The sequence below is a fragment of the Zalophus californianus genome, chromosome 3 (genome assembly GCF_009762305.2).
Source record: "Zalophus californianus isolate mZalCal1 chromosome 3, mZalCal1.pri.v2, whole genome shotgun sequence".
NCBI classification, from domain to species: Eukaryota; Metazoa; Chordata; class Mammalia; order Carnivora; family Otariidae; genus Zalophus; species Zalophus californianus.
Genome location: NC_045597.1, coordinates 35127360 through 35146067, shown reverse-complemented (window position 1 = coordinate 35146067; position 18708 = coordinate 35127360). Strand labels below are relative to the sequence as shown.

The following is an 18708-nucleotide window of genomic DNA, read 5'->3' as shown; positions in this document are numbered from 1 at the left end:
AGCAGGCTTCCTGCCGAGCAGGGAGCCTGATGCGGGGCTCGATCCCAGGACCCCGGGACCATGACCCAAGCCGAAGACAGATGCCTAACAACTGAGCCACCCAGGTGCCCCAAACACTTGATTTTAATATTGAACAGTATACATGTTTAAAGAGAATATTGGTGATATAGCATCACATTTTTAAGTTTAACCCAAAATAGCAACTTATAATTTCATAGCACTGTGGAATAGACAAAGAGTTTGACACCCCTTTTAATCCTTAAAAACTCAACACTATTTCTTTAAGTCATATCCTTACCTCCCAGGAAGCAGACTCAAATCATTAGAAAATACCTATTTAGAAAAATAGTCTTTCATCATTGCACTTCTTAAATGAAAATTAATGGGAATATGTTTGATAAAATGGTCTTCCATCAAAGGGCTGACATAGGAAATGATGAATCATAAAATTATATATATATCATGATGATCAAAAAGTAATCATTGACATAAGAGGATTTTATTGGGTGAAAAATATTTTTATTGGAGCTAATTGGAAGAAACAAAAACAATTTTTTTAAAAACAGAGGAAATGATTATAATCTGATGCCATAAATACGGGAAAGGGCCCATTATTCCCAGAACTGCTATGCTCAGAGAGATATATAACTGGTATTCTGTTTGGAACAAGGCATAAGTCCTGTTTTGAAAATCATCATAATAGAACTAAATATCAGATGACATCTTGCTCTTTAAGACTTTGCAGAGCATTTTGTGCTACATTAGCTTCTTCACAAAGTCCTGTCAAGTAGGAGATATGGCAGATCTTATGATGTTTGGTTTGTGGATGATAAAGTATTTCAAAAGGCAGCTTGATGTAGGAAAATAACCAGTAAACTGCAGTCAGAAAACTTGAACTGCAAACTAACTCTATCACATAATACTGAAGCTTTGAACAAGTCTCTTAGCATTTTTCTCTTCTAAAATGACGTCTGAGGTAGCAGTACCTACCTTGTGATAATTGAACAGTTGAGGACAGATAGTGTTAGTCAAGCTCACACTGCTAGCAAGTGCTGAAGAGAATGAAAGCCAGATTTTTCGGTTCTAGGTTAGGAGGAGCAACATCACAATACCATGTTGTTTGGAAAATACCTGTCCTTTAAAAAGAATCAAAACCTACCCATTATATTCCAATACCAACAAAGATAAAAGAATTAAATCCATGGTGGCCTTCTCTACAAATCAGGCTTCTGGCAGCTTTAGTTAAAATGTAAAACGGCACAAAGATCTTGAAAGAGTTTAGTCTACTGTGTATACATCCTTAGCCATATATCAACAAGTGAACATGATAAAAAGCTCTCACATTAATTATACTGACTACTTCCTTAATGAAGTGCAAAAGTGTTTGTGTAATCTGATTCAATTTATTGAATTAGGTTACAGTTTTATCATTTTGAAAACCAGCTTCATTGTTTACAGTATATGTCAATTCATTTCCAACAATTAAATAGCACAGCATACAGCTGTAATCAATTCAGAGCAATCTCCATTTTTAAGGTCTACTACCATTTGTAGTATGCATATTTCTGAAAGCAAAATATCACAGTTTAAACATATAACAGTACCAATGACATTTCATATCCATAAAGCTTATTCTGCTCACAGATGAAAATTTATAAAAAGAACTCATTGTCATTGAGTCCTGAAAAGTAAACATGTAATAACAAATTTTAGTGTACTCTATAGAGTACATTTGTATGAATTTGAATAATTTGCCAAACTGAGACTTTCTAAACCTAAGCTCTATATTTTTTAAAGTTATCATTTTTTTCTTAAATCCAGTGGTGTTGATGTGAGCATAGAAAATAAGGGGCACTTGGGTGGCTCAGTCAGTTAAGCGACCAACTCTTGATTTCAGCTCAGGTCATGATCTCAGCGTCATGAGATCAAGGCCCGTGTTGGCCTCTGTGCTGGGTGTGGAGCCTGCTTAAGATCCTCTCTCTCCCTCTCCCTCTGCTCTCCCCCCCACCTACTGCTACTTGTGTGGACACTCTCTCGAAAGAAAGGAAAGAAAGAAAGAAAAAGAAAAGAAAGAAAAGAAAGAAAAGAAAGAAAGAAAAAGAAAGAAAGAAAGAAAGAAAGAAAGAAAGAGAAAGAAAGAAAGAAAAAGAAAGAAAGAAAGAAAGAAAGAAAGAAAGAAAGAAAGAAAGAAAGAAAGAAAGAAAGAAAGAAAGAAAGAAAGAAGAAAGAGAGAGAGAGAGAGGAAAAGGAAGGAAGGAAGGAAGGAAAGAAAGTCAGCAGTAATAATAACACCTGGATCAGCCAGTTCAATTGCAATAATACTTCAACTTCATTTTCAGAATGGTACTACAAATTTTATCATTTGACATTCATGGCAATTCAATGAGAAAAATAATTTTGATGTAATAAAAACATTCTTGTATATCAATGAAGGATCAAAACATTTGACTTAATTATTACATATTTAAAGAGTAGGCTGGTTGGAAAAGTCCTATGATTTTTAAGAACTGACTCCTCTCTTGGGGACTTTTTTATTTTTTTTATTTTTTATTTTTTTAAGATTTTATTTATGTACTTGACAGAGAGAGACACAGCGAGAAAGGGAACACAAGCAGGGGGAGTGGGAGAGGGAGAAGCGGGCTTCCCGCCGAGCAGGGAGCCCCACGCGGGGCCTGATCCCAGGACCCTGGAATCATGACCTGAGCCGAAGGCAGAACCTTAACGACTGAGCCACCCAGGCGTCCCTGGGGACTTTATTTTTTTTAATTGGAAAGTCAAATCAAAGTAATTTGTGGTAAAGGCCAAAGTCTTTCATTTAAATCCCTTTAAGAGTTCATGTCTTTCTACTACCATTTGTAATGATCTTTACGTTAAAATAATACTATTTTTTCTACCCCTGGTTCCAAATCCTACCATGGCCATAGGATTGCCATTTCCTCCTATTAATTTTGCAGCTATGTACCCCTTCATGGAGTACTTGTGAAAGAGGGGCAAAGAGAACAAAGGAGGAAAAAGCATTTAAAAATTTCTTTCAACTGAAAAAAAGTATTTGCTAGCTTACTCTAGTCATTGTTCTACCCATGAGTTAACTATTCCATCCATGAACGAACATGTAACAAAAAGTTTGATAACCTGTAAATATGAAGCATTCATCTCAAAAGTAGTTTTTTAAAACAATTTTTAAAACAATAAAAATATATAAGAATACAGACCCAGAAAGATGGATATCTTTTAACTAGAAAGGATCCATGTCAAGTTTGGAAGAATAATTCAAAGTAAAATTAAATAGAATCATCAAGTTTTATAATTAGAAGGGAATGATAATCTTATTCGATCTACCTCCCTCCAGTGCAAAATTACCTTCAAATTTCCCTAACAGTGATTACTAAGCTAGGAAATGGATGGCTGAAGTCAGGGAGGGAGATAATTTCTTTTTCAAACTATTACTCTTTTGTACCATGAAAACTATCCTATAAAAATTAATTAAATATAAGAACTATGGCTAACAACTTTTCATCCCTTTTTCTGCTTGAACTCTTCTGTCAGTAGGGAAAGTTAAGGCTTTATGAGTAATAGGTTCTACTCTTAGATAGTTCTCCATGTAGCGAGGCTCTTTTTTAGGGAAGCCAATGCAGACCTCTCTGTAATTATTGTCCATTAGTTAGATTTCTGTCTTTACAAGAGCACCATGTGAGTCTATCATCCACTTTCAGAGACTAAACATCACCAACATTTCCAAATGCCTAGCATCTAGACTAGTCTCATAACGCCTCACCAGTTTGTCAAGATCCTATTAAAAATTGTGGTGTCATGACTGAACATAATATCCCAGATGTCATCTGAAATGTTGAGTAAAATGGTCTGTCTATCTGGACTTTATATTCCTATTCAGTTAAGCTTAGGTTTATATTAGTGCTTTCAGGAGTTTTATCACAATGTTGGTTTATCTGATTACATAGCCAGATAAAATCCTTAGGTGTTTATAAAGCAGAATGTTTTCAGATCAGATCTTAAGTTCATTCATGACCAGGGCAATGAATGTTTTAGGAGACTGAATGGAAGACTTTATTAATACTGCTGTCTTTTTGACATTTGTCAAGTTCTCTTGAAATGTTTGATCCTGTCAATACTTTCAATAAGCAAATCTACTTCTTTATACAGAAGAGTGTGAAGTTGTAAAAATTATCCCCAAAATGCATGCAGAAAATATTTTAAAAGTCCAACATGATATGGTTAAATTCTTAATAACAAATCAGGAGCACATCATTAAGGGAAGGAGTTGAAGTTTGAAGTTAGCCTCAGAAAGGAAAGTCTATCAAAGACAGAGAAGGAGACTGCACAAATAATTGTTTATCTTGTTTTACATGACTTCGTTCTACAGCACCTTTAGGAATATTCAAGGTGTATCTATAGCAGAATTGGTTGTTTTTCCTGAATGAACAATATTTTTATTTCTTAGCTCTCTTGATTAGGGAGGGAACCAAGATAGTAACAGCATCTCTTACTGGGCAAGAAATTGCAGTGAGCAATAAAAGACATGTATCATACTGCATAACCAAGGGATTAGAACACTGTCTGAGAATCTTACAATAAATGGATAGTCCACAAAGCCCCAACTAATCCACACACCATCCACTACCATAATCAAAAGTTGACTCAAATCTGATTTGCTTTTCTTAATGTAAGTAAACTTCTCTTCTGTCAAGGGAGGCATCATATTACTAAAAAAGAAGCAAATAATGCCTTGCAATTAGTCAATTATGGATACTAGCAACTTCATTACTTCAAATCTACTGAGAGAAGTGTAAGTAGATTAAAACACATACTATGGCCCAGTGTAGGTATGTAAGAACACAGAACTCAATAGAAACTTGGAAGAGAGAAACAAATTACGGAAGAAAGGGCTGTAATTTTCTTCTAAATTAAGTAGATGGGAGGCCTGTCCAGAAGTCTAGTAATACGTGGTTACTTAATTAAATCTAAAAATAACAGATCTTTGCTCTAAAAGCTTAGAAAAAAAGACATTTATGAATTTCTATTATGCAAGTAATAGACCCGGGGCATATTGTGATTGGACTGAAATGCTTGATTCTAATACATATTACAAATTTGATAAAGTAAATATATTTATTATATAGTTCTTCATACCAAAGCTGTATGTACACTTAGTTAAATTATGAGCTATATTTTATTCATATATGTATTAAATTAATTCTATATCAAGATACTGTGGGCACAATGAGGATTCCAATCCTTAAGAACAGTATGATATAGTATATAATATGCAGGAATTTTAAAGACTAATGAGTTCTATGTTGCCATTTTATTTCCATAAATATTGCTTCTCTAGAGTATCAATTTGGAGATATAAATTTCATCAAGTGTTGATGATAATACTTAAATGTAGCCATCATAACCTATAAACAAACAAATTAAAGCTCTCCATTTATTTAGTACACCTCCTTTAGGCTCTACCCTCTGAGTCTTTAATCTGGAGTCTAACCATGCTTAATAGGATTTTTAAAGTACATTATGTAACACCACTGTTTAAATTTGCAACTTGTAAGCATAATAATTCATCTCAGAAATCCTTTACTAAACATATGTTAGCCATATTCACTGAACAAATATTTTATTTTCAATATCTACTCTGTGGCAAGCAGTAGTCTACATACTGGGATACCACAGTGAACAAAAATCACAAAAATCTCCCAAATGCATGTCTACAACACCACGCTTCGGCCCTTCAGAGTACCTCACCCAGTGACTTGCCAGAAGTGGTAAGCTAATAGGACCCCCAATTTATGCCCATATTCTAATATAGGGAACCTATGAATGCCACTTTCTATGGAAAAAGATATTTTGCAGACGTGATTATGTTAAGGATCTTGAGATGAGAATATTTGCCCGGATTATCTAATGAGGTCTAAATATGTTCACAAATGTCCTTACAAGAAAGGCGGAATTGTATACACCTGTGCCTGCACACACACACACACACACACACACACACACACACAGGAAAAGGCAGAAATTCGAGTGAGGGAACTACCAACCAAGAAGAAATGCTGACAGTTACTAGAAGCTCAGAGTCAAGGAACAAAGGATCCCCAAGAGTCTCCAGAGGCAGTATGGCCCTGCTGATTCTTGATCTGGCAGAATGATACCAATGTTGGACTTCTACAGAATTATGAGAGAACAAATTTTCATTTACTTAAGTAGGATGGAATAATGTGTTACAGCAGCCCCAAGTAACAGCCCCAAGTAACTAACACAGTATCCACCTAAAGTTTTAAAATTAATTAAGTTATATGATGAAGTCTAGTGTTTAAGCTGGCCTTTCAAAAAAAAAGATATTTTCTTTTTCCCTTCAAGAAAAACATAAAGGGAACATGCATTAAACACTGATAAGTTAAATGCACTAGCCTCAAAATGTCTAGTGATTAAAGTTCACAAACGTTTACCCCATATAAATGTATGAAAATGCATGCATACACATACTACATAACATTAATGGTTTAAATCGTTTGTATCATATTTACTCTTTGAGTAAAGCATTCAGTAGATTGTTATGTTTAATTTATTAGTGAAGACAATCAATCCACTCATGGCTGTTTTACTTGTGCATTTTTCAGTTTTCCTTACTTGTGAGTCTCCCCAGGGAATACAATGCATTTGTTTTAATAAACTTCTAAAAATACAAGGCACATTTCCACACTATGAGTTTTCTCCCCAGAAGTGGAAATGTGTAATGCATTTAAGATGTTACAAATGCTGACATTGCAAAAAGAGGTAGTTCAAATGTTGTTGCCGGTTAGTTAGTAGCATTTACCCAGAAAAATAAAAATATATAAACTTTGGATATACTCCTTTGAATTATAAATACATATGAGAATACTTTCCTATCATCTTTTTGTTTTTTAAGAAAAGAATGTTTCAATGGGATTAACTCTGGATTAACATTGTCCTGGTCTAGTATTTTTTCCAAAATGATAAAATTGCACTTAGAAGTTCTTACTTTTTAAGCATAATGCATGTATATTTACAAATGCTTTCTTTATCCTGAATGCATATTGGTAATGTGCCTACAAGGTCACAGTGAGAAAGATACATTCAAGAAGCAAATCTATAAATCATTCATTCAGTTTGCGTATATTTAAATTGTTTTTTTCTAAGTCAAATGCAAATATTTGGGACTCACCGAGTTACTTCTTAATATTTATATAAAATTATATTTCAAAACTAGTTTGCATTCTGCCCTAAAGATAAAAATCAGGAAGTTGGCCAAATACACTAGCCAAATTGCACTCCTGGCACAAGAAAGGAATATTTAGAATTCCTACATAACTCTTTCCTTAATTGTAAAATGCACACAATTCTATAAAAAGTATGAATGTTATTGGAACTCTGTTGCTAGGATAAATTTATTCCAAACTGGTATTTGTTATCAAAAATGATTTATGACATGTACTCAGTCCAAATAAATGTAGAGAGCACTACAGGAGGCATTGCGTTGTAAGACTCTACAAAGAGCCTTCTTTCTTTCATTAACTTCCACTTCTGGTTGCCATGGCATCCTGTGACAACCATAAATTTTGGAAATTATCACCATCTGTCCACGCCCCCTTCTAAGGTTACACACAAGCCCACTCAAGCGACCAAAATAACAAATAAAAACTTGATAAGCAATCTCAAAGTTTTTCTTTTAATTATAGATACCTAAGTACATAATATTAGGGCTGGGAAAATACTTAAAAAAAAAAAAAACAAACATAAAGATAGTCTTCTTTTTTTCCTGAGAAAACAGATGCCTCCAGGAAAGATTATCATTTAATTCCAATGTTCAATTCTTGAAAAGAAAACATGAGGGAATGATTAAGAACAAATTGATAGATTTTTATAAATTTGTCAAAATTAATAAATTTTCTTTTTCACAGGACCAATTTTGGCAACGTCAAAGGTAGATTTGCATTGTTTATACTTTTCAAATGGTAACACTGTGAGTCCAAAAGTACAGGTCAATGTTCACAGGTAGGTTACAATTTAAATCTTAGAAAGGACAGGGGTTGTTTGTTTTCTTTCTTTGTTTTCTTGAGGATTAAATGCTTGTTTGTTTGTTTTACTAGTTTTGGAAACATGATTTCCAGGCCTTTTAAAGATACTGATATAACTATAGACTCTTAGAAATACATTTTTAAAAATTCCAAACCCACAGGTTAAAAACATAGTAGAAACCATCAAACTACTTTGCTTAATATCAACAATACTGATATGTAACTTCTTCATTAAGTTTAAAAAAATAACACACTTCACATTCCCCATCTTAGAAAGAAAAAAACTGTGTGTTGTTTTTTTTTTTTTAAGAAGTCACGAATATAGAAAAGAAAGTAGCAAATATAAATAAAGTCCTGGGACATAAAATTCTATATATTCATAGTAAATCATATTCCCTGAATACACTAAGTTCTCCTTGGGAGAAAAGTGTACACACTTTTGAGAACTATAAGATTTCTTTAAGGCCATTGGATTTCCAGTTAACGTTTAAAGTGAGTAAATAATCCAAAGGATGGAAATATTAGTCTGTGTTCAACTAAAATCTAAACTTCTCCATCTAGAAAAATTTTGTGCAGAAAAAGCAATCACATCAACTATATTAAGATAACAGAATTCATGTGCAACAAATTCCTGGCAGGTATAAATCTTTGGGTAATCTCTGAAAGTTGAAAGTAAGTGAAATATACATGGAATTTAAAAAACAAAACAGATGAACATAGGAGAAAGGAAAAAAAAGAGAGGGGAGGCAAACCATAAGAGACTCTTAACTCTAGAGAACAAACTGAGGGTTGCTGGAGGGAAGGAGGGTGGGGGGTGGGCTAAAGTTGTGGTGGGTGTTAAGGGGGGCACTTGTGATGAGCACTGGCTATTATTTTTAAGTGATGACAAACAAATTCTACTCCTGAAACTAATATTACACTATATGTAAACTAGCTAAAATTTAAATAAAAACTTAAAACAAACAAATAAAAAAGAAAGTAAGTGAAATAGGTAATAGTAAGGTCATGCTCCCCATGTCTTGAAGTCATTCACTGGGCTCTAGAGAGCACTGAGCTGTTCAAAACCTACTTTTCAATTCATTTTACCCTCTTGATGAGCCTCTATTTCCTCATCCTTTTCTAGAACATGACTCTTTAAGGTCTTTTTCAATATAATGCTTAATAAGCTTGAAAGAAATTCTGGTTTCTGGGTTCATGACATACTAGGAAGAACAAAAGTAAACAAACAAACAAGCAAACAAACAAAACATGTTTGAGAAGAACATCACAGCAACTGAAATACATGAAATTGATCCTACTTCAAAAATGAATGTCCATAATAATGAGTCAAGTTTAAATTACCTTCAGTGTCTCTGTTCACCAAGCCAGGGAATTATATATTTCAGAAAGGAGTCTATGGAAAATAACTTAATATTCTGATTTTCAGTTTTGGCATATGATCATCATTTATAAACTTTACTTACCCTAAAGTTACATGATGCTGTTAACTATGTGAGGTGTTGCTATACTTAGACTGTGATGAAATCATCTTATTTCTTCACTATTTTGATAATGAACTATTTATTGTCTTCCCCTTAAAAGATTAAATGTTGATGATGTTGATGATTTGGAACCAGATCTTCCCTATCTTAATATGAATACAACCTAAAATACTTTTCATCCATAAGATAACTGCAACGCAAATTTTTCAAATACAGAATAATGATTATTAAAATGATTTTTTAAAATCCCCATAACACAGTTCATTGAGAAGTTAATTAAGTCAACAATTCTTTCTTCTAGCACACCTGAGTCTTTCAAGCATAAAATATGAACAGTTAAGATTTTAGTTACATCTAACCTATGTGGCACCAAAAAATCGCCAAATTTTCAGATCAGGAAATTTTATCTAAATAAAAACAGTTAAATTTAGCAAAGCACTGCCTATTTCTTTTCTGAATCTCAAATATGGAATTAGAATCTCAGCCAGTAGGATTCAATCACTTGAGAAACACGACTAATTAAACAAATGGAAATGATGATACCCGTTCTGTAATTGGGTCATTTTCAGCTATTGATTTCATTTTTCTATGTCTCAATTTTTCATCTGCAAAATTAGCATAAAAATACAACTCTCTGTGGCACTTTAAATAATTTGCTGTTAAGTATATACCATGGTGACTTACTGGAAAAAGATTAAATATATAAAATCAACAAATGGTTTGAAATTCAACTCAACAGATGTTTGATAAAGGTCCACAAAGGTGAAAGAACTGTTCAGGCATTCTCACAAAAATAAAGTTGAATTAAAATAATCATTCCTTCAAAGAGCTTTCTACCAAATTTGGAATATGAAATCAGATTATCCATAGTGGTATCATAGCATAGAGAAAGAGAAATGTTACAAAATAAAAGAAAACACTGATATGGGAATTCAGAGAAAAGAGGAAGACTCTCTCCTCATCCTGCCAGATTATCCTTCCTGTATCAGTTTGTGTTACATGGCAATTGTGTTCATATGTATATCTCCTCAATAATCTCCTGGTGATGGTAAGAATGAATACAAATAAAATCATCATAATTATTTTAATTTGCTCATTGGTTTAGATGAAACATGGAAAGTGGGTAAACGTAAGTAAATAAAAGCCTCGATGAACACATCCAAGGGGTAGAATCAAATGAGTTATTTTCGTATCTAGTGCATTGTTAAAGTTGTTTGTGGTATGGAACTTATGCAGTCAAGACTATTCTTTTTTCTTGCACATTTTTAAAATTCCAGAAGTGAACATCTTTCAGATGTTTCTAATGGAAATGTATTCACACTGTAGTTTGAAAAAATAGGAGATATTTTATTGACATAGTTACTGTCTTGTTTGGATGCATTTCAGTCTATTTCAGAGTTCTTATGAATGAAAACGTAAATTTAGAATCCAGAGACCTGGATTTGAATAACCACTAACAGTTACAAGCTAATTGACCTTGGGAGAGTCACTTGATTCTCTCCTAGCTTTGGTTACTTACCAGGAAAATAGGGATAATAATTTGTTTGAAATTAGTGAAAGGATTAATTAGAATCACTCCTAGCACTGTGCTCGATTTAGCTTCTTTCATTTTATTTTAAATAAAGAAATGATGATAACCCCAATGCAGTTTTGCAAGAAATTCTCATTGGTAACATAATGTTAGTGTGCACAAAACACAATTGATGGGTATAAATATCTATGTAAACATACATATACATATATAAGAACTATGACATTGGCTGACTTTTAATGTTTTTGGTATAAATGGGTAGTATTCTTACCTGTTGGTGGGATTATCCCAGGAGACATGAGGCCAGGGACAGAATGTGGCATGATATGAGAGTTCTCTGGGGAGGTGACACTTTGAGTCCTCTTAGGAGGCCTTCCAGGTCTAGAACTGAAACAAACAAACAAAAAATTTTTACAATTAAGCTGTTGTCTTACACATCATTTCAAAGTTGTTTCAAGTGGTAACATGGACTGTAAATAAATTTGTTTCAAGGACGGTTGCTTTTGCAGTTAGATGTAATAGACTTCCATCACTAATTAGATTACATGCTGAATTCATTTTCCTCATTGAAGATCAGCCACTCTTGATGCATAATTCATAGCCTGCACCTCGTTACCTGCTTCTTCATATTAATATCTATACACAGTTTGAATTGCCTCGTTTGCATATGCTAAAGTTCTGCATGCAGCCTTCAGCACGAAAATTATGCACTAACTTGTAATAATTATTACAGTCAGCCTGCTATTGATTTATGAGACTTTTAAAAACCAAATATGTGTAGTACTTGTAATGAATGATATTTTAAGGTTCTTCAGGAAATTAAAAGGCAATGGCTGCCTAAGGAAATGTTCTGCTTGTTTGATTTAATACTACAGTTAGCTGGGAGGTGGAATGAAAGAGTGATTCAGACCTATAGCACATTTTTCGATGATATGTTTTATTACTTCGCACTGCTAGCCTGATATCTAGATGATAAATGACAATACATATCTAATGTGTGAAAAGGTCTTGCAATTTCTTTATTTTTTGTCATTTAAAAGATAAGTCAAGTTATCATTTAACCCTATTCTATTTAAATGAACAGCCCCACTAGGTTGCTTTACTTTAATCCACTAAAATAAACTGGAAGGGTTTAGGATTATTTGCAGGACGTCGTTGAGAAACTGCCAGTATAGCATCTTATATCTGCCTTTAGGATAAATAAAAATACATTGTGTTTGTGTTTTAGCAGTACTTGTCCTTTACATGCCTATTGCATGAGATTAACTTTTAAAATTTTAAAAGCACAAGGTGAAAAGGAGGTTAAGTGTTTACTATTTTTGCATATAACATGAAGAATATAATTTTAGCAATTCTTGAAACAAACACACTTAGCATTATGTTTCTCCTTTCTGCCCCTCTACCATGAATGTGCTTTTGTGAAATGTTTTTCCATCATCTGGGCAGTATGTGCCTAGACATCTCAGAATCACCAGAAAGAGCCTTCATAAGTTCACATTTCCATGTAAGGCCCAAATGAGATCCTTTGCCTCATCAGAAGATTCAAAGATCTTGCCTTTATTATTTAGTGTAAGCAATATATGTGATCATTTAACAATTATTAAGCACTTGCTGTTTTCAAAGCAGTACACTGTGGAGATTAATTTGGGAGAATGGGTTATTTAGTCTTCAGGAGTTTATGTTCTTGCCTAAGAGGGACAATCTGGTGCATAAATAACTATGGAGCATACCAGAATGTGCTAAGTGTCATAAGAAAGTTGCAATCTGAACACTAATTGGAGATTAGGCTAGATGATGATATTTCCATGTTGAGGGAAGGGAGATGAGATTTCATGGCAGTAGAAGCATTAGAAGAGTATTCTGCAGGATGAGTTAGGTAGGCATGGAGAGGAAAATAATGGAAGAAAAGTGCACTCCAGTGAGAATATGAGAGATGAATGGAAACATGACAATGTATGAATGTGCAAGATTATCTCCATTGAGCCAAAATAGGTCAAGAAAGATGAGGAGCGAAGAGGGATAATGCTAGATTTACTGCCTGGGGCCAGATCCTGAAGGGCTTTGAACCAAAAGCAAGGAGACTGTGAGTTTGTTTTGCTATTCCATAAGGACATTCTCCCTCATATTATAGTATCTGTCTGGCTATTTATTCTTATTTGTCATTATTATTCTTCATCTTCAGCTGTTTCAACTCTTGTTATGTGCCTAGAGTTAATCAACAGCCCTCTGATAGTCTCCATTCTTCCTGAGTAATCCTGCTATTGACACCCCTGAGATACTAAGGAATAATGGCTAAATGTATATCTACAGCCTAGGTCTTCCTCCTGGGATTCAGACAGATTAATGCCTGTCTACTGGAAATCTCTGTTTAGATGTTCTTTAATAATCTAAAACTCACCTTGTCCAAATCTGAACTCAGCATCTTCCCCATTAAAACCTATCTCTCTTTCCCTGGTTCAGCAAAATGGCACCTAACCAACTAAGCCTAAAATCCAGGATTCAGCTGTTTCTCCCCCACCCCCCGTACCCCCGCCTTGTACACTCAAATATCGTCCCAATGAAGATGTCTCTCTGATCCATTCTCCTTTCTCTATCTCTACTTCAATCTTCCAGGTTACTCCTTCATTTTATTTGACCTACTATTACAGCCTTCTGAACTCCTCTAAGATCCACCTCCAACTTCGTTCCACTATAAAGCCTAGAGTCCAGAGTCAAGACAACACTCCATACTGATCTCAGAGGATTTTTCTAAAATGCAAATTTGATTCATGTTTTCCATTTGCTTAAAAATATCAGTAGTTCTCCATAAGATTCACTCCTTACCATGGCACCAAAGAGTTCCAATGCTTGGCCCCTGCCTACTTTTCCAATCTCACCATTTTATTCTTATATTCATGGCCCCCCTAAATGAAGTGTGTCACAGTTGCTTTGGTCTCCCATTACACCACCTTTATAGATGCTGCCTCCTTTGCCACCAAGGCCTTTTCTACACCAACTCAACCTCATCCCCATTTCACCTGGCTAAACTTTAACTATCCTTCTTACTAACCACTTCTAGTTAGTATGCTTTCTATGCACCATGATAACCCATGGTGAACAATCCTATTATAGCTCTCTCTGCACTGATCGTAGTAATCTGTGCATTTGTTTTACTCTCCAGCATACATGGCAGAAAGTGTGTAAAATATCTTTGTGTCCTAAAAACTTAACTCAGTGCCCGGATTACTATATATATTTATTTTCTTTCTTTTTTTCTTTTTTTCACTTTATGTATTTAAATAAGTTTTAATCCAACTTAGGAAGACCTTTCCCCAAAATTCAAGTATCCTACCTCATCCATTCCAGTGGTCTCGAAGTTTCCAGGAAATGAAAATTAAGGCATGACAAAAGCTTGGAATTTTGAGTGTCAGGATAATCCTAAATTACACCAGAGGTAGGGATTCGAAGGAGTATGTGCACCCCGATGTTTATAGCAGGAATGCCCACAATAGCCAAACTATGGAAAGAACCAAGATGTCCATCGACAGATGAATGGATAAAGAAGATGTGGTATATATATATATATATATATATATATATATATATATATATATATATACACAATGGAATATTATGCAGCCATCAAAAGGAATGAAATCTTGCCATTTGCAACAACATGGATGGAACTGGAGGGTATTATGCTGAGCGAAATAAGTCAATCAGAGAAAGACATGTATCATATGATCTCAATGATATGAGGAATTCTTAATCTCTGGAAACAAACTGAGGGTTGCTGGAGTGGTGGGGGGTGGGAGGGATGGGGTGGCTGGGTGATGGACATTGGGGAGGGTATGTGCTATTGTGAGCGCTGTGAATTGTGTAAGACTGTTGAATCACAGATCTGTACTTCTGAAACAAATAACGCAACATATTTTAAGAAAAAAGAAAAAGAAGAAGATAGCAGGAGAGGAAGAATGAAGGGGAGTAAGTCAGAGGGGGAGACGAACCAGGAGAGATGATGGACTCTGAAAAACAAACTGAGGTTTCTGGAGGGGAGGAGGGTGGGGGGATGGGTTAGCCTGGTGATGGGTATTGAGGAGGGCACATTCTGCATGGAGCACTGGGTGTTATGAACAAACAATGAATCATGGAACAGTACACCAAAACAAATTATGTAATATATGGTGATTAACATAACAATAAAAAAATTTTAAAAAAAGCCATGAAACCATGAAACCATCCTGTTCTGTTCTAAAATATAATTGCAGAAGCATTAAAGTTGTATCCATAAAAAAAAAAAAAAGAAAATGATAGCAGGAAGGGAAAAATGAAGGGGAGGAATCAGAGGGGGAGATGAACCATGAGAGACTATGGACTCTTAGAAACAAACTGAGGTTTCTGGAGGGGAGGAGGGTAGGAGGATGGGTTAGCCTGGTGATGGGTATTAAAGAGGGCACATACTGAATGGAGCACTGCATGTTAGAAAAGAATTTTGGGGTGAAAGTAGCTTGCTCCATGAATCTACAAGAGTTCATTTGCCTTCCCCCCAGGAAAATTCCAATTGTGTGCTTATATTCTGCATATCATGGACCACTACATCAAAAACTAATGATGTAATGTATGGCGATTAACATAACATAATAAAATAAAATAAAATAAAATTTTTTTTTTAAAAATTACATCAGGGGTCCAGAGAAAGAACACAGAGATACTGAGAGATCGCAAGCAAGATGCCATGGAGAAAGTGGGAAAGGAAAAGGAAACTAACATTTGAAAGTTTTAGCCCTTTAATTTGTTTTGCTTTTAAAGAAAATGCAACTGTTTAAGAGTACTTTATTATTTAGGCCACAGGAGCTGTCCTCACTGCCCTCACTCTGGAAGTGGAAGTCAGGCTACTAAGTAGGAACACTTTAGTTCACGCTGTGATTAGAATAGACCCAGTGGGCTTCTTTCACCCCAGATATCTCCTGCCCAATCTATCACACTGCCTCCAATTCCGCCAATAGAGATTTACTGCTTTCAGTCTTGAAGCCTTAAGATCTTTTAAAGCCTTCCATTAAAATGCAAATACCCCTGGTGGTAGTAACACCCTAAAGCCATCAACTAACACCCTACTGAGGATTACTTTACAATTAGAAGAGAGCACAGTTTTGAGATACTCAAAGAACGAAAGGGACTGGAAGAAAAGATTTGGAAGGATCGTCAAGTCACTCACGCTTGAATAAGAATTTTCCAGAATAAGAATAAGACCACTAGAACCTCTCCTTGGAGTTATACATAACTTCCTGGCAGAGGGGAAGTTAGAAGGTTTATTTATTAACAAGACTTTCCTCTATCCTCCGTGACCTATAGTTCGGTTAGGTCCTCTTATTGATGGGTTTGGTGTTTTACCTTTACTGCGGTCTTAGTCACTAACAGAGGGTTTGTCTCTAGGGAAGAGAACCGAATTGTAAAATATTTGAATATTTAAATTACTTTCCACAGAGCTTTAGGGAAATTCCAAGAGAACTGCTGTGGTACTGTGGCCTTCTGGCCACACAGGTATTGTCTTGATAACTCAATCTTCAAATACTGGCTCTCCCAATTTACTGGCTCTACCTCTATCAAGCCACAGGTTAGCTATAACTTCTCTGAAAACATACGATTAAATTAGGATTTTTTTTTTAAGTGGACCTGTTTACTTTGTAAGAAAGAAGTTATTCTTGGAAAGAAAAAATAAAAACCTAACCGAAAAGAAGAAATGAAACAATCAGCAAAAGCATTTCCTGTTGGAATGATCTATGGCCTCAGTAGTAGCCACCTTGAAGCCATCTTATCTGTAACAGTAACCCAGCTCTACCCAAGAGGATTAGAACAGCTGAACTTTCCTAATTCTAATAAAAGCAGAAGACTTCACTTAAATAAATTATTACCCTTAACAGCTTGAATGAAATCAAATTTATGACTTCGGTAATTGTTTTTGCCAGCTTTACACATGAGCCATAGTGCAGCCTTTAGTATTTTCAACCATCTGCATTAAAAGAGGAGAGCAATGGCTTAGAGGTGTCTAAATCCACATTTAATATCTCACTTACTTAGGAATCCACCCAAGCACGCTCTTTCCTGCAGTTCTGAATAAAAAAGCTTTCTTTTCCAGACAGATCCCTGGGCAGATGTCTCTCCTTAGTTCACACCATTAAATCAGTCTCATGCTAATTTCTGTCTCTCTCCCACAACTGTATAATGTTTACCAACTCTTCCTAGTCCTTTATTGTACTTATTCAGGGTGAAGTCAAAATCCAACTTAACAAAAGAACACTAAAGTGATATGAATTAATAAGAAACTAAATGCATCCAAAGAGTGGAGGCATTTAAAATGTTAGAGGGAGGGTACGTCACAGAGTTTTCAATCCCCAACCTTCTCCATAGACATCATCTTCTGCTAATCTTTTCTGTAGTTTTTGAGAGATTAAGTTCACTTTTCTTCCTGGGGGTTGGAACAGAGAAACATGTAAAATCCACAAAGAGACTGCGATGGTTATGAGTTAGGAAATGCAAAAGTAGCTACTAGCAGAAATTTTGGTTCTAAATCCTACCCGCTTAAAGAAGGGTTCCATTCAAACATTCAATTCATTCATCCATCTACTGAGAGAAAGGAGCTACTGTAGGACAAGCAATGGGCTAGACATTAGCGTTGCAAGAATAAAGACACACTCCCTTCTTTGAAGAGAAAGACAAAATGAAATAGCCTGTGGGATAATAGTGCAGAACTAAATACATGGCAGCAAGTGAGCATTGATTTTAGTCTTTAGTTGAGAATACAAACAAGAATTTTGGGGTGAAAGTAGCTTGCTCCAGGAATCTACAAGAGTTCATTTGCCTTCTCCCCAGGAAAATTCCAATTGTGTGCTTATATTCTGCATATTTTTTTCTAGTAAACTACTTCTACAGAGTCAAGCCAAAATATATGAGAACTATGACTAAATATACAGTCAAATATACAAGACACACACACACACACACACACACACATTCAGATTTCTAATTGGAAAGGTACAATTTCCCTAAGGATTTATATATCCACTTGAACATTCTGAAGTCATGAAGAATAAAGTTTATAAAGAGATTATGAGAAAATGCTTATGTTCTAAATTAAATGAAAAAAAGCAAGATAAACCTGCAGATATGCACATAATGGAGCACAAGAGAGATAGGGAAATTAAGTAAAAAAGCAATGAACATACATAGAAAAAAGACTGAAAGGAAACATACTAACATACTAGAAGGGATAATCACTGGTTGAAGTAATACATATTTTTTCTATATCTGAAGATTTTAGATTATCTGTCAAAAGCATATCTTAATTTAAAATATAAAAACAAACTTTTTCACATTATTTGTTTAACACTTTAATGACTGGCCATATTTTTTAGATAATTCATTGTGGACAAACGATGATCCTGGCTAAACTTGATCAGTGCCTGAGATTTACCTCTACACATAGCAAACCAGATATAATTTATCCTCTTAATCTTTATTGTATAGTTCAGTTCTAAAGATCAAATAAAAAGCAGATAATTATATGTAAAAATATTACCCTTGTGAGAACTATAAAATTAATTTAAATATGAAAAGTACAAATAATCATTGATATCTTCCAGATTAAATCAACCTTGCTAGTTGA

The 18708-nt window shown here is 34.7% G+C and overlaps 1 protein-coding gene across 1 annotated transcript in view; it reads right to left on the bottom strand.

The window, feature by feature from the left end:
- Window positions 1-18708, bottom strand: part of DACH1 (dachshund family transcription factor 1) — a 423371-nt gene that overhangs the window by 232170 nt on the left and 172493 nt on the right. The window contains exon 2 of the mRNA XM_027590972.2: window positions 11338-11453. Coding sequence (XP_027446773.2) covers window positions 11338-11453 — 116 coding nt within the window. The remainder of the gene's footprint in view (window positions 1-11337; window positions 11454-18708) is intronic.